General features: G+C 41.4%; 1 protein-coding gene across 1 annotated transcript in view; it reads left to right on the top strand.

Annotated features, from left to right (window-relative positions):
• Positions 1–17,131, top strand: part of LOC309573157 (bifunctional heparan sulfate N-deacetylase/N-sulfotransferase 4) — a gene marked incomplete at both ends in the record, with an annotated part of 53,195 nt that overhangs the window by 24,312 nt on the left and 11,752 nt on the right. Inside the window, 3 exons of the mRNA XM_082281878.1 lie at positions 1,750–1,904; positions 7,804–7,989; positions 8,946–9,074. Of these exons, the coding sequence (XP_082138004.1) occupies positions 1,750–1,904; positions 7,804–7,989; positions 8,946–9,074 (470 nt within the window). The remainder of the gene's footprint in view (positions 1–1,749; positions 1,905–7,803; positions 7,990–8,945; positions 9,075–17,131) is intronic.

Genomic DNA, 17,131 nt, shown 5'->3' with positions numbered 1-17,131 from the left:
TAAAATGGAAAGCATTATGCTTCATCTTGTTTGATTTTTGTTACATTAAAAGAAGTGCAAAGTTTGATTAGTTGTATATCTAAATTTACAAAGAAATTAGTAGGATTTATTTCAAGAACCACACTCTACTTCAAAAATTAATAAGGCACTAAATTATACTTTGACCTAAATCTACTCTGGTTGTAGTTCTTCATGTTTTTCAAACACTCACTTTTTTTCTCTTCATCACTAACTTTGGCTTATCCTCAGTTGCCTCGCAAGCTCCGTTTTCTCCCTCCTCTGTCCTATTTTGAAACCTGTGTTACGTTTCTTCCCTTGCTTGTGCCTGAGTGACTGCAGGTGAAGCACATAGCCCAAAACCAAGCCAGCAGTCATTCCAAAAATGCAGGGCACAGAGGGAGCAGCCGTCAAGCCTTTCTTTTCAGTATGGAATTCCCTAGTAAACATTTTTGTTTTCTTTTTCCAGTAGCACTCCCATCAGTGGGAACAGCTTCCTTAGAACTTGCAGAGTGCTACAAAGAGGGGAGCAAGGGGACTCAGTGACTCTGGGAGAAAGTTACAAAGTACTGCTCTCCTTGTGTAGTGGCATTCTTCAAAAACCACTGCAGAAATGGAAAATAAAAGCCAAGAGCTGAAGTGCAGGCACTGAACAGGCATCTCTGGATGTTCCTGCCAAGTAAACAGTGACATCCGTGGAGCATTTGCTTGCAGTGAGTTTTGCAAAACATTAAAAGGCCTGTAAGAAGACGAGATTTCTATGTTTGCATCTGGAGACTGATTTTGGCAATTATTTCTTAGAGTGAAGCAAAAAAACCCCCATTCAAATGGCAGAGAACACGGAGGAAAGCTTCTAAAAAACAAATGTTGTTGGGTAGTTTGAGGGTGAAGCTACTGGGATGTCACTTTGCCTTTCCAGGCTGGAAAAGCAGGGCAGACATGTGTCCACAGATGGTAGGAACAGCACTGTGTCCTTTCTCAAATGGAAGGTTTCCTTTGTTCCAGCCACACATCCTCACTTCTGCCTGAAGCAGATGCCCTTCACTAACATAGGAGGTTTTATTTGGTTTACTTTAAGATTAAATCTGACCAAAATTGAATACTGAACCCTAAGAAACATTTGGAAGCCTTTTGCCATTAGAGCTTCATGTTTTCCACCTAATTATATTTTGAAATTTGTTTCACACTTTACCAGAAATTATCAGATTTCAATTAACGAAGGCTAATAAAGTCGTAGTTACGAGGAGGATGGAGGGGTGGCATTGATAAGATTTCATTTTTATCCATATGTTGCCTTTAGAGAGAAAGTATTTTGTATTTAACAGGGACATTATTATGAGGACAAAATGGAAAATAACTGATATATACTGAACCTTTTCTTAATACTGATTGAATGTCTTCATTTGTCCAGCTTTCAAAAGACCTGGCAACCAGCATTAGTATTCCTGACACGGTTGTGTCACGTTAAATCCAAGTTGCCAGGTTATGGGCATGAAAAGATAGCGTGACATTAAATTAAAGCAAAGAGAGAAAACGTGGGGGGTTGGGGGGGGTGGTTTTTCAGATCCCATATGTTAAAAAACTTACTGCTTATATGTAACATTCCCATAGTTTATAAACATAACAGTAACACAGTGAGACATCCAGGCCAAAGTCAGTAGGGTTTTTGGCAGCCTCTTCTGTGTTTAAAAAATAATTATGGGCCTTTTTCGCTTTTCTAGTATCTTTTTTCTCCCTTTCTTCCCTCTGCAGGGACTGAGGAGGAGGATGAGGGCGATGACCTGCTGCTGAGATCTGTGGATGAGTTCTGGTGGTTTCCCCACATGTGGAGTCACATGCAGCCACACCTCTTCCACAATGAGTCCTCGCTGGTGGAGCAGATGATCCTCAACAAAGAGTTTGCAATTGTGAGTAGAAGTTCCCAAGAGATTTACTAGGATGCCTTCACTACCATGGCCATGCTTTCTGCACTGGTTTTATGCTTGTCAATACAATACCTATATACTTACTCAGGTATGCAAACAGAGGCAGTGAGGTTAGAAACTCACCTGAACCCAGCCTTTTTGTGACTCAAACGGAATTTGGTCTTAGCCTTTCCAGGCTTTCTGGAGAGGGAGCAGTACTTCCCCAAGCATCCTGGCAAGACCATAGGGATCAGAATCAGTGAAAACACAGCAAATACCAGCTGGCATTCTACGCTTTAAGAAGCAGTTTGTACACAGGTTACCACCTTCCTAAAGTCTACTGCAAACATCCTCAATAAGGCAGGGAGGAATTTGCAGTGAGCCCTAAACCTTGTATATGGTTTGGGAGAAATCTTGATGTTGACAGAGCCAACAAGTGAAGCAACTGGATTTCACTGTGCCTTTTTTAAATGACCTGCTTGAAATATGCTCTTGATATAGCTAACCTCTTGCTAATATTGATAGATAATGGTGCTTTCCTTTTCCTCGTGCTCTTAACTTCCAAGAGCCATCCTCCCCACCTTGCCCACAGAGCTCACAGTACTTGTGCTATTTACAGCCCTTTCAGGGTAATTCTGCTGCCTTATTGAGCACGACAAAGAGAACCTGAAATCTATAACTGCTGGCTTTGGAAAAGGCACTGTGTGGTCTCTGGTGAGGCACAGAAATGCCAAGCAACCAGAGCCACTCACAGAAGCAGAGGGACACAGTGGGGCTTTCTCAGCTGCTTTGGGAACAGCAATCCCAGCCCTTCCCAGCTCCAAAAGGCCAGGCCCCTTCCTCCCATCCCTGACACGAGCCAAGGCACATCAGGAGAAAGGCGGAGGCAGATGCCTGAACAAGCAGTTGGAAGCAATTTATTCTCTTGTTTATGAAAATATTTTCCTAACAACCTTTAAAGAAAATTAATTAAAAATGGCTTAACTGTTTACTCGTTATGCCAGACTTCCCCACTTCCCATCTCCTGCTTGGCAGGATGACTTCTTTTCCTTTCTACAGTTCTGCTTCTCTGTCAGCCTCATTCCTGGCACAGCCTGTTCATGCTTTTTGTGTAGCCTGGCCCAGAGACCCATACAGAGCTGAGATTTTAAATGCAAGAGTAATTTTTTAAACAATTCATATCTCAAGAATACACAGCCCCTTCATCTTTAAACCGACAGGGAAATTCTCCTAGTATTTTCAGGAAACATGAAGTCGTCCAGGTCAAGCCACCTTTGGGAGTAAAATCTATAGCATAGCCTGAAAACAGAGCTGGTAATGGAATCTGTTTGTAACTTCAACTCCAGAAAGATAAAGCCTGTGTCCTGAAGGGTAGAGACTCCTTAGGGTGCCTATAAATAAGGAGCTGATGTCAGTGAAAAGCTGCTGTTATTACACTTTTATTTCCTGCTAACACTTGGACAGGGGTTATATGAACCCTTTGACCTTGAATCTATATGAGCTGTACAATTTACTTAGGAGAACATTCCTTTTCAAAAGCCTTCCTCTGAAATTCTCTCTTGTGGGAGAAATTTATCTTCCCGATATGACAGCCTTCCTGATAGCTATCAGAGAGGTCCCAGCCATGACTTCAGAGTGGGTTTGATTCCTCCCTGGCTTTCTCATCCTCAGCATCATGTCTTATTTGAGAAAAAAAATCCCTGTTCTGCAGCTGCACTACTCCGAGCCCTCCAAGTTAAAGCAAACCTCTTTCCATTATTCTTTGATTTCACAATGTGGATCCAGATTTAAATTTGACATCTGGAACAATGCACAGAAGATTTGCTTGCTGTTACACGTTTTGTTTGTTGTCCACTATCTTTATTTAATATTATACTCAGGAGAACACAGCTTGATGCTGGTGCCATTTTCTCTTGCATTTCTCATTTATTGACCACATCTCCCCACCTCCTGTTTTGGCTGCAGATGGAGGTGATACCTTGTGTCAGCTTCTGCAAGGAAAGCTGCAGTAATTATTTGGAAGTGTGATCACATTAATTCTTCACATAATACGCTATTTCTTTGTTCACTTTTTTTAAACATGGCTAAGAAGGTAACAGGGCCTTCAGGAAGGGAGAGCACATCATTATATCCAAGAACAATAGTCAAGGTTGCTTAAGATCCCAAATAACACACAGAAGTTCTGTGTATCAAGACCTGTTGGCTCCTCTGGCAGATAGATAAAAGCCTTGGCTCTGTTTCCTATGGCTTTATCCACACCTCCTAACAATGCTCTGTGAAATGGGAGCTTACAATTGCAGCTGCCTCAAACAGCTCTGTCACAACACACAGATTGAAATCAGGTCTTTAAACAGTTCTGTACACACAGAACTAATTGCTAATTAGGTATCTAATAGCCTTGATTTCAGTGCAGATATAGACACCTCTGTACATGTGGGGCTTAGTAAAAATCAACAGCCTTCAAAGGATTCCCCTCCATGTGCATTGCTTGTGAACCAGGGGAGTGCCTTTGACCAGAGCCCTCCAAATTGTTCTATCAATCACTGAGATATTTATCATTTCCACTGTTTCATGCCTACATGGTGAGAGGAAGAAACTCCCATCTTGCATAAATGTCATTGTCCCACCACTCTGGATCTGGCAGGCAGCAGGGGATGTTTGGCCTGGCAAAATCCCTATCCATGTGTACCTGAGTAACAGGCCCCACAGCTGCCCCATCCATAGCCCCATTCCCAAAGTTCTCACTGCCAAATCTCTCATTAACATTGAGATCCTCAGCCTCAGAGGAACAAGAGACAGATTTTAACTGTGGTAAAGTAAGTCGCAGGCTACCCAGAGCTTTGCTATCCCAGTGCTATCCTGTTTATGTAAATATGGATGGTGTGTTCCAGAGCCTGCCTAAGGAAGTGGGAAACTACAATTATTTTGATTATCAGTTGGGTTTGAGTTGATTGTGTTTTGTGGTTTGGGTTTTTTCTTTATCAGACAATCCCAAAACCCTTTAAAGACACTAATCAACAAAACCTCAGATTAAATTTTACGAACGGATACTTCCTCAAGTATTATTCTCCTTGTTTATAGGCAATGCAATGGATAACAAAGAGAGGCAAAAAATTGCTCAAGCGGAAGTCTCTGATAGCATATATTCCAAAAATCAAGCAAACCAAGTTTTCCCTGCCATCAATAACAAGATATTCCTCCTCCCCCTTTTGTACAGCCTTATCTGACAAAAACAAGTAGAATGTATCTAATCCAAAGCCTGTAGCTCTTTATTTCATCCCTTGATTTGTTTGCTCAGTGATTATCTTCTGTGCTCATTTGAGTACAGAGCCCAAAGCACAGCGGAGACAGGGCAAAAACTGTCACTGACTGTGCAAGGCAGCTGTGAGCTGATAGGAAGAAGAAAGAAAGATGCAAAACTAAATAAATCAATTGAGAACCTGTCTGGCAGCACTCCTTGGCTCCCACCTTCTGCTTACAACAAGCTGCAGATGCACATCAGCACTTCCTCTGCCTGGAACTCATGAACTGCCCAAACCACAGATACACCATGAGCTTTTAATACACCAATTAAATGCCAACAATATGAGGCCCAGTGACCACATAGCTAAGGCAAAGTATCTACATGTGATGAAAAGAGTCTAATTTGTCCCATTATTAATACCTGTTGTTAATGTGGGGAAGGAGAGATGCCCACTGGAGATTGCCTCTAAAAATGGGCTGTAAATATAGGGATAACATCATCCTGTGCAGCAGGATGGGGTTCATTCTGCCTCACCTTGTTTTCTCCTGAAGTACTCATTTGCTGCATCACCTACTATCGGACAAAGCCAAAAGGTCTGGCAAACTTAGCTGAGGTTGTATTTAGCTTTTTCATCTAATAAGAGCCTTCATACCTGCACTTTGACTGTGTGAAAAGATCTACATAAAAGTTTTTAAATTAAATGTTCGCCTTCTTATTTTCTCTGACAATGGCCAATCATAGCTATTTTCCAAACTAAACAAAAAAGCACAAGTTTTGAAAGGAAGAAAAAAGCCAATGTACATTTTGAATGAAAAATCAGGAAATTGTTCCTTAGAATAGATAAGAAAATATGCTCAGTACAGGTATTTCTCGTATCTTGACACACCAGTATACTTCTCCTTTAACACATGAGTTTTCACTCCCAAAGTAAGTCTAATTACAAAATGAAAGGAAAAGAAGAAAAGAGCAACAGAAAATTACTGCAAGGGGACACACAGTATTTAATCTTCCCAGGTAAACTGCAAATAGAACTGCCCAAAGAAAATACAATTATTTGTTAGTTGTTTCTTCTTAAATCCATATTGGATATCTGAGTGCCTGATGTATTCGTGTGATGAACTATGTAGTGTGCAGGTTTTACTCAGAGGCCAATTTGCTTCTCTGTTGAGAACTCATAAAAGCTGCCTTATTTTATTTGTGAATGGCAGATGACCATTTCAGCATTCTGTTGCTATGGCAATTCCAGCATCAAATAGTAGGGAGATAAACAGGATCTTACGCATATTCATCCAGATCCCTTCTTTGGGATATGTCATCCAGAGCAGTGCTCATCACCAGCCTCGGGGCACATTCACCTTACATCTCTGTTTCTGTGTACTCCCTTCCTCACATTTGGGGCAGGTTTGTGCATTCCAGCTGTGACAGGATATTCAGGTTAACAGTTGGACAGACTGAGCATCACAGACCTCTCAGGCATGGCAGTAAATGGCCAGATTTAAAGAAATCTTTTGATACAGCTTTTTCCTTTTAACATGTCCATGGCAAAAAAACCCACAAAACATAACAGGGTGATTTACCATCTCTCATTATAGAGCTATCCCTCCTTCCACCCTTAAACTGACTCATGCCTCTCAAGTAGGTAACAGCATTAATAAGCTGAAATTATGTTTTGTTCTCAATAAATTACAAGAGAGTTTGGGTTTCTCTTCTACAAGAACAGTCAGTAACCTGAGATCTGTACTGCAAGGAATAGATAATTTTAAGTGGTTGCATTATGTGATGTAGGAATGAGTGTTCCCTAGAGATTTAACTTAATTTTTGCCAATGAATCAAAATCCCTTCTTGTTTAACTACTTGAGGATGCCCAGCAGAACCTGTTGTTCCTGGAATTAAAGGAATCAATGGATAATGTGGGCAAAAGGAAGGGCAAAAACCCCCATAAAATAATCTCATATTTTAGCCTTTTCCCTCTGCACATCAGTTTTAAAGGAATAGAAAAGAGCTGATGTGCCCTGTAGTACTGGGAGCAAGATGAATTTGTGCCTTCAGAAGAGATTTTCAAGATAGCCTATAGATTATATTCATGAAGATGCACATATTTCCATATAGAAATGGAGCTAAATATAAGTATTTATAAAATGAAAAAGTAGTCCAAGCTATTTTTTACTACTACCTTAATACCATGGAAAAAAAATAAGGAGGTTCAGAAGATATGAGGAATATTTATTTATTAAATTAGGAAGGAATCTTGCTCCTATTCCAGAACTGGGAAACAAAATCCCATGTATGCCACGGCAACTTTTTTTTTCCCGTTTACTAGCTTAGTAAATAAGCAACATTGGTTCACTGGATTACCTTTAAAAAGAACCAGACAGGTAGGATGCATATTAAAAAAGATGCAATATGTAACAGAACAGGAGGCAAATCTATTCCATGCAACAGCAATGTAACATCATCCAGGAGGATAATTTCTCGCTGTAGTTGCCAAACTGTAATTCCAGTTCCCTCCTCCTCCCCCCATTTTCAGCTGCAATTAGTACAAGTCTAAGGCCAGCAACTTCTCCAGTGCCACTGTGTGAGGGAAAAAAGGTTTGAATAATTACATGGCTGGTTTTTTTGTATGTTCCTGACTCTCCCCATCCCTCTGGTGCACTGCAGGAGCACGGCATCCCGACTGGCATGGGCTACGCAGTGGCCCCGCACCACTCCGGGGTGTACCCGGTGCACATGCAGCTCTACGAGGCCTGGAAGAAGGTGTGGCACATCCGGGTGACCAGCACAGAAGAGTATCCACACCTGAAGCCTGCACGGTACAGACGGGGCTTCATCCACAATGGCATCATGGTACACTGCATTTCCATGTTCATAGCAATAGTACTGCAGGGACCCCAAAGGGGGCTGTTCTTACTGAGTGCCTCAAGTTTCCCAGCATCATTAAAATTCCCTGGGATCGAAGAGTTGTAAGGATGCCAAAAGAGTGCATTTGTTCAGCAGTTTAAAGGAGGGGAAAAAAAACAAGGCACACAAACTCAGGCAACTGCAAGAGTATTCCTGAGAAACTAAATGTGCTCGTGGTCCCATCAGCTGCCAACCGAGTCATGGCTGCACTCTGTGAAACCATTAAACTGCCTAAGACCTGTGTTACAAGCTCTGCTTATCTTTATGCATGGCAGGATTAGAAATCCTTCACCTGGGAAGGTGAACGGGTGTAAGTAATCTCCTCCAGCACTTCTCTGAGGCTGAAGTTTCAGCTCTGCTCCTGAAATTCCCAGAGCCAGGATTGGGATACCTGCCTGGCTCTTCCAGTCCATGCACGCGTGTGAGGAGAGAGAAGGCTCCTCCCATGCGCCTAAAACTGCACAGAGGACAGGAGAACTGATCAAGTTCTTTGGCCTGTCCTACCAGCCAGCTGCACCCCTCTAGAGAGGGGAGACACAAAGATTGGGTGTGCTTAAGTGAAGTGACAAGTATTCCAAGGGTGGTTGAAAGTCCCAAAAGCAGATCTGATTATTGCCTGTGCATACCAAGTCAAAATTGTGATCCCTAAACAAGGCAGAGGGAGTGTCTCAAAACCAAATTCCTGCACAGAGTCCAATTACTGCTGTAACAGACTCAAAATCAGCGTTGTTTTTACACATGTATCCAGATGCTCTGCTAAATGTCAGTTTTGGTTTTTGTTTTATCTGAGTGGAAAAAAAAAAACCAACAAAAAAACCCCCTGAATTAAGGGAAACAAAAGTCCTTGCCCAGGTCGATTATGTCTCTGCAATACCTGCAAGCTGCTGTTCTTTTGTTCCCAGGTGCTCCCTCGACAGACCTGTGGCCTTTTCACTCACACTATTTTTTACAAGGAATATCCTGGCGGTCCTCAGGAGCTGGACAAAAGTATCCGAGGAGGTGAACTCTTCCTCACCATTCTCCTGAATCCCGTAGGTACCTTCTTTTGCTCTTTTTCGGACGTGCTCACTAACAGGAGGGAGGGAGGGAGGGGAGGAGATCAGTTTGGGAAATAAAAACCAGGACCACTTGCTCAGAGGTAATAAGCAGTTTAAGAAGAAAGGAGAAAAATGTCTTCTGCCAATTTCCACGTAAGCTGTACGTGCAACAATTTCCTGGGAAATGCATTAATTCCAGCTCCTTAGTGTTTCCCAGCTGGAAGCCAGGTCCCCCTGAGAGACTTGTCTGAGGCTGAAACCAACCTGTGAGGGTAGAAAAAGCGGGTCTTGTTCTTTTTTTCCCTTTTTCCACAAGCTTAGCTCCTCAGGCTCTCCTGATACAGCTCAATGGAATCCCCAGGGCTCAGGCCTGATATCATTCCTCCACCACTGGCTCCTAAAAATAGGTTTTGAGCTGCTAAAAACCTGCCTGGTGCCATTTACAACAGCAGCCTAGAGGTGCAAGGAGGAAGGGAAAGAGCCAAAACCCCCCATGTATCAATTATTTTTTCTTGCCATTGTCCTCCCTCCTTCCCATTCCACCCAAACAAGCTGCACTAGGCACAAGATAAATGTCTCTTGTCTTGCTAGGTGGCCTCGTTTTCAGTGAGTTTAAATTGCAGTACTTATTGGCTCCTCTGCAGAGCTAAAGAAACTTCAGGTGGAGCTGACTCTCAAATCCAGGTCACTTTTATTTAGACAGATAAATATAGATTTTTGGTATTATACAATTAGATGCTTGTGAGTGAAAATTTTGGCTGGGTAAGTAACATAGTGTCTGAGTCAGATTCAGTGGGCTTAAAGAAATGGGACATTTCCATCAGGAATTTTTCTATACTGTACACATGACACATCATTTGAGAATATAATATATCCCTCTTCTTTATCCTGTCACTCCATTACTTGCAGTTCTCTCAGGCTGGCTTTTCTTCCCATAGTTTCCTTAAGTGTAACTTGGAATTGACCCTGAGCTTTATCATCCTTTGATCAATGCCTGTGCATTTCTCACTCATGTGAAGATTTCCTCAGACTTGGGCAGTGCAGCAGCCTGCAGCACAGCATGTTCTTACCCCACAAGCAATGCTGAGAACAGCCCAAATTCCTCAGCCAATCTATGTCCCAATAACATGAGAGTGCCACAGATACTCATGGTGGTATTTCAAAAACCTTCAATAATCAACTTTTGATTAAACAGTTTTTCAAGAGGTTTACAGAAACTCTGTCCCTTCCTCGGGTTGTGGTTAGCAATTTCAGCAAATGTATTACAAATAAATATTAAGCTCAAATACCAGAAATGTTTGCGCTTCCATGAAGCAATACCACACAGATGGTTAAATCAGAAAGTGCCCAAGGGACACTGCACTGGAATAAAGTTTGCAGAGAGATTGTCAAGGGGATCTTCTGATGAATTTTTTTTTTAAATGGCTTCTGCTGCATACTTTGTGGCTCAGAGAGGTATTTTCACTTTCTAATTTATGAATCCTAAAGATGAGTCATGTCTGGCAGAGATGATTTAGTAGTAGGCAGAGGAGGGATAAATTCCACCAAGACAGACAGAAATCAAACCAACTTCCTTTGAGTTTTAATGAGGGTTATAAGAATCCCAGGCAGACCTTTGCAGAATCCAGCTAAGGCAGCAGGCCGCTCAAGTCTGCAGTTTGGGGTACTTACTCTGTGCATAAACACTTCAAAGCAAAGCTCATTAAAGTTAGTGGGAAAGGCTCAGCAAACAGACGGGGCTTGAAATAAACCCAAACAGTGAAACTCTTTCAAAAGGTATCAATCCAGCTCCCCTCTGAAGGGTTTCCTTCATTTGGAGGCTTAGAGCAATAACAAGGAGCTTCAGATGTATGTGCAAAAAAATAGAAATACAGTTTAGGGCAGAAAATGAAACATTATCTTCTTGGACTTTTGTTTTACTATTTCATACAAGTAAGAAAAATTTCAGTTGAAAGTTTCCTATCTCCCTTGCCAGGCCAAAGCAATCAGGGTTAAGTCATAATCATCTTGATGTTATTTACTATGTGATTTGACAAACATCAAAACCCAGTGAGTCACTAAATCTTAATTAGGACAGGCCTCCCAAAAGCCATAGCATCAGCACTTGCACAGCAGCAGTGAAAAGAGAGCAGCAAAACCACCACACTCACTAGAAAGAAGGGAAGAGGAAAAAATGACATCTAAAACTTCAATCAACCAAAATGTAAAAAAACTTTACAAAACTGCTTTTGTGCCCAATAATTATGATAGCAAAAGAAAACTTTTCCCGAGACTGAGATTCTTGTGACAGCATAAATGTCTCTATTAAGTGTAGTAAGATCTTAAGCCAAGAAAACACATTATTACTCAAAATAGTGCATTGCTACTCATGGTGTATCTTCAAAGCCAGGAATTTAATGCCAAAGAGCATCAGACAAGAACACCATGTCCTTAACAGGAATATAACACTACCCAGCTATGTAAATATGTTAGAAAGTTCTCTGGTTCTGATCAGCCTTGTGAAAAAATATTTAGGTTTTCTGCAGGTGTGCAGCATTCCACAGCTCCAGCAGCTGAAACAAAGTCAACTTGAAACTCGTAAAAATTTACATTCTGTTTAAAACCATTTTGAACAGCATCACGTCATTTTTTTCTCTTCCTAAACCTTTGCAATTCTTTACAACTTTTTGCAATGTTTTGAGATGCTTTCAAAGATACTTTTTTAACATTTGCTTCACTGGGTTATGCAAATAGAAAAAAAATTTATGGCATTTCAAGGAGTTCAACATTTCAGTCATTTTCAGCCTTTTTAAAATTCTACCTATCATTATTTGCTTAGCTCAATTATGCTTTAGAATATCTTTTTCTTCTCACAGAATACATTCTTAAAATCTCCCTTCCTCATTGTTTCCTTCAGCAATGCTGTGCCATGTTCCTTTCCATTTAAACATCTTCCCATCAACTTTCCAGACACTTCTGGTTTTGCCACACTCCATAGAGAAAGACAAGTTAACCAGCATTAAAACCAGCCTGCTTTAAGGTGCCTTTTTTTTTTTTTTTGGTAAAGGGAGTTTGGTGTGGAAGCTGTGGTGTGCCAAGGTATCTCCCAAGGCTCCCAGCATCTGCTGTCATGACCAAACACAGAGCAGGAGGTGGAATGAACAAATGGGATGAGCAGAGCAAATCCCTCGCTTTGCTTCCAAATGTAACCCGTGAAAATTCGGAATTTCAAAGACCCCATTTGTAACATACAGTCCCCAAAACTGAAACGTTTTCAGCAGAAAAAAAAAAAAAAAGCAAGTTTCTCACAGGAAAAGTTAGAGAACTCCATTGGAGTTGAAAGGTTTCAGGGGGATTTTCCACATCTGAATGTCAGGCTCCAAACAAAGTGGGTTCTCTGACCGCTGCCCTTCATTCAGTCTCCCGGGAAAAGCTGTGACATGTTTAATGCTTTTACAAACCGTTCTATTTATCACCTCTTCAGCATCCACAAGGTCTCCCACTATCTGTTTGATAGCTCCTCTCCTTTCCTCCCCTGCTCCACAGGCCATAAACAACAGCCATAAACGTTTAACAGCCAAGATAAGCTAATAAATACAGCCCTAAATATTATTGCCTCTACAAACAACAGCGAGAGAGTCATTTCTCCTAAAACCCCCACCTCTTTAAACCAGAGAGCTTTTTATTAAGCCAGCAAGTGACAGCACAAAAGGCACCTCAGTGGAACACTGCAGCAAAAATCAGTGCGTGGGGCTCTGAGGAGACCCAGCAACACCCACTGGCTCGGTTGAGTTGTCAGTGAATTGGATTTATTTGCCAACACGGTGCATTTTTTCCCATTACCTGGTCACCTTGAAAAGTGTTTGGATAACCCAGGATACTGCCACCCCCTTTCCGGCAGCACCCTTCCTATTCTTCCTTTCTTTGCCTCCTTGTCACACAGCAATTTACCTGGGCTGACTCTTCCTCTCGCAGGGCATTTTTGTTCTGTCTCCACTGTCTCCTTTTTAAAGTTCCACCATAAAAATGGGCACAAGTCATTTTTCTCTATATTTTTATATATATAACCCTCCCTAGTCTAGATTTACACCTGCCTCACCACATAGGAGCTAGAGTCAGGCATACCCTGCACAACACTTGCCCACAAAACCAACAAAGTATCACGTACTTGCAACTGACAGATCAGGTTAAAAATGGAAAAGCAGCAGAAAAAGGGAGAAGTTAAACGCTTCTTCAGGCTTCTCTTCCCACTTCAATCAAACACCCGTAAGAAGCTTTAACCAGAGGTGAAACGTGGCAGATGAATTTCAGGAAGATTAGCTTCTTTTGCAGGAATTTGGTTGTCAAGAGCGAAATCAGACCTGTGATTGAAAGGTAACTTTGAACTCCCCTCAGCAGAAGCTACAGGCAGCCCATAATAATGCACATTATTATTCTAGCTCCCTCGGAAGTGGCATGGGACGTTTTTAATTCTGAAGGCCACTTAAAGGCATTTCCATTTTTAAACTCTCACCGTGACTAAAGGGTTATTGCTCGTTTCCAGCCTGTTAGATCGACATTCTCCACGTCCCGCATGTGCCACACTTAGAAGATTTTGTTCTTGTTTCCTGCTCTCGCTCATCACAGAGACAGAGGAGAATCACACGTTATTGCTTTGGAATATTAAAAGCAAATGCAGAGAGGGGTTAATTTATACCTTCCACTAGAGACTTGGGAATGTTATTATGAAACATCGTGAGTGTTGATAATATTTTTCTTTTTATTTGCTTTGTTTCTCTGAGCATAGCTGTAGAAGGAGTAAAAAATAACCTTGGGCATTGGAGGAAATGTGCTGCAATCCAAAAGTAATTCACAGAGCAGTTCTGCTGAGGGCCCTGTGAGCTGAGCATCTCAGCACATTTTGGGGACAGGAAAAAGCAGGCAGGCAACCTCCCCACTAAATAAATGTCAATATTTGTGGAGCTGCAATTATCAGGGTACAGCCCACAGGGAGAGACGTGTCCCTCTCCAACCCGACACGAGGGAAAGGTTCATTCTACCAAATTAAAAGGCAGTTTTGTTAACAAGTTACATCAGAATTTATCTTAATGATGATAAACACACCAAATCAGCCCAACCTTCCTCATGTTTTTCAATCTTTTCCCCCCTTGGTAAATCATTATTTTTCCCCCTCATCCCACATGGCTACCCCAGCTGCACAGAGCTACTACAGGGAAATATTATCCCATGGAAACTCAAGCCTTCAGCAGCATATTTAGAAACTAATTAGCTTAAAACCCAGAGCATGAAGAAAACGTTTCAAGGATAGCACATCTCCTTTCCTTCTTTCATGACATTTTCCAGCTTTATGAAAGCTGATGCTCCACTCCACATATTTTGATATTTTACCAGAATTACTTCCCAGCAAGTTGGGTGGTGGCAGAAATAGCAATAAATGACTGCGTGTCAACAAGGGGGTTATTGGGGAAAGAGGGAAAGACTCTGTTACCTTCATGCACACACCATGCCAATAGTTTATTAAAGTGTCAGGAGCAAGCCTTTAAGGTGAAAGCAAGCTGACTCAGAATTCTCTGATTATTGAAAATGAATCCTTAATAGAAGTAAATGGACAAGAACAAAATTTCCTCGCTGTGCTCGCCATTCAAAATTAATTGGAAAGTGGATGATTTGAGAATATTATATGCTCTAGTGAACTGAAAATGCTGCATTTTTTTTCTCTGAAACCAGGAGTGGGGAATTAAATTAACTCTGAGGTTTGTTTGCTCAGAGTAGGCCACCAAACTGGATTAATTAATCATCATTTATGAACACTCTATAACCCAGGGCAGTCAGAAAACTGCTAAAATAGCAACATGACACTAGAACCATTGTAAAAACAAATGATAAATTTCCTTCATCTCCAAGCTGTATCAACTTGCCAGGCATTTCTTTGCAGTTCAAAAGAAAATATCCTGGAGAAAACTCTTACTTAGTGTTTACAGGGGTGCTCAGAATAAACAGAATGATGTACACTTGTTCTGCAACTTCATGTGCTGTGCAGGGTCCTGGGCAGTCATTTCCATAGGAAATGCCAGGATTGCATTTCCTTCCTCTGCCTGAAGACTATAAGGTGTTGTGTCGGGGATAAAAGACATCATTGATCTGATCATTCCAAACTCAGTTAGAAGGGGATCTTAATTTACCACATCTCTAAGGAGAAATGGCAGAGAATCTGTCATTTATGGGCATTTATCCAAACTAATCATCATTTGGACTTCTTTTTGTTGCTGCCTGTTCCGAGCTTCCCCTCCCCCCTCCCAAAGACATGTGCTCCGAGCTCCTTTGTTCCAAGCGCGGGCAAAGCCAAATGTAACTCAGACTCTTCAGCAGTGTCTGATTGGCCGCTCACCCCGGGTCCGCCCCCAGTCCTCCCCTTTCCCCTTCTCCGAATAAAGGATGGTCGAGGAGAGGCCACGCCCTCTCACTCAGCTCAGCGACTTTCCTGTGAACATCTCTGGTTGTCTGTCTCGTTTGAAAGCTTCTAACTGCAGGGAATTGAGCGAGCAGGGAGCTGTATTTCTCCCTCTTTGCTTCTGCTGATGGTATTTGCTCTGCAGCTGATTCAGGTACCGATTTTAGAGCTACCAAAGTGCTAGATCGCCCTTGCTACCTCTCAAGGCTGCTCGGGGCTTTCTAAGGCATTGAAATAGAAGCGCTAGCAGGTATAAAGCTGAAAAGATACTTTCCACATCTTTTTGCCTGGATGTCCCTTGCCCTCCATAGCTCTGCTTCATGTTAAGCTTGACTTAAGCCATACCATTTCAACCTGCTTAATTTCCCGAACTTGAACTTGGGTTTATTCTTGAGTTTGAGCTGAATAGATTTATGTATTTTTAGAGAGAGTTTATAGTCTAAGGAAGTCTTTTCAATGAGAAAACACAGATGGCAAGAAAAAAAACCCTATATCATGAATTTCACGAGAAAATGGAAATAACAAGAGTATTGAATTGCTGTAGACTTCTGCAAAGGCTTCCTGGGGCCCACAGATGTGAGTGGCAGCAGCGCATTTGGGCAGAATTTATTCAGCTTTGGCCACAATTAGCTGTGCTGCTGATCACTTACACAAGTGTGACAAATGAACAGACATAAAACATCCATTCAGATTTTCCACCTTCACGCAGCTACACACCAATTGCACAAATTCATCAAAAGCAGCAGTTACTTTTTCACAGGTTCTGAGCTCATGTGCTAAGAGGAAAAAAAAACAAAATCCATTTTTTCTAATTGCAAGCTTTGAAAAATAATAGATATATTTGAAAAATAGTATTATTTGAAAATTAATGGATATATAACTAATATACGTAACTAATGGATTAGAACTTTCCAACCAATTTTCTTCATCTGGGACCCCACACATCTGTGGTGTCAAAAATGTGTATGACCTGGGAAACAGTGGCTGTGTTGGCATGTATTCATGACTTAGCCTTTATTTTAGAAGCAAAACTTGGAGAGATAATAGAAAAAAAAATAAAATATCAAACCTAGCAACTGTATTCTCAGAAGGAAAGGAACAAGGCACAGGATTGTTCTGTCAATACTAAGGAATTCATTTAATCCTGCCAACTAAACAATGGAAAAGTAGAAAGCGTTCCCGGGTAAATGAGAAACAATTTTGCTCTTCCAGTAGGGAATTTTAAAACAACATAAAGGCTCTACAGCATTTCTACAGCTGTCCCAAGGCCACTTCCCACCAGTGATGGACAGCAGCTTCCACTCCCATCCTGGGAGCACTCGAGGTGGAGAGCAGACATGGTAACGAATATGGGCATGGGAAATAAAATGCCATTCAATGTTTTGTTTCCCCTTCAATCAAAGACAAAAATGCTTCTGTCCAAACACTGACTTTGTTGCTTTCTTTAGAGATATTACATTTGGAAAATATTTGATTATCCTGTCAAGAACATTAAAGTATAAACAGATGTGCAGAGTAGAAAGGGAGTAAAAGTAAAAAAAAAAAACAAAAAAAGGGCGATTTTTCAGGCACATAAATGATTTTGCTTCAGCAGCAGAAGGGTCATGAATATGAATAGTGC

Source organism: Coloeus monedula (assembly GCF_965178545.1).
Source record: "Coloeus monedula genome assembly, chromosome: 5".
NCBI classification, from domain to species: domain Eukaryota; kingdom Metazoa; phylum Chordata; class Aves; order Passeriformes; family Corvidae; genus Coloeus; species Coloeus monedula.
Note: the sequence above shows the minus strand (reverse complement) of the source record. Positions and strands in the feature narration are given on the sequence as shown.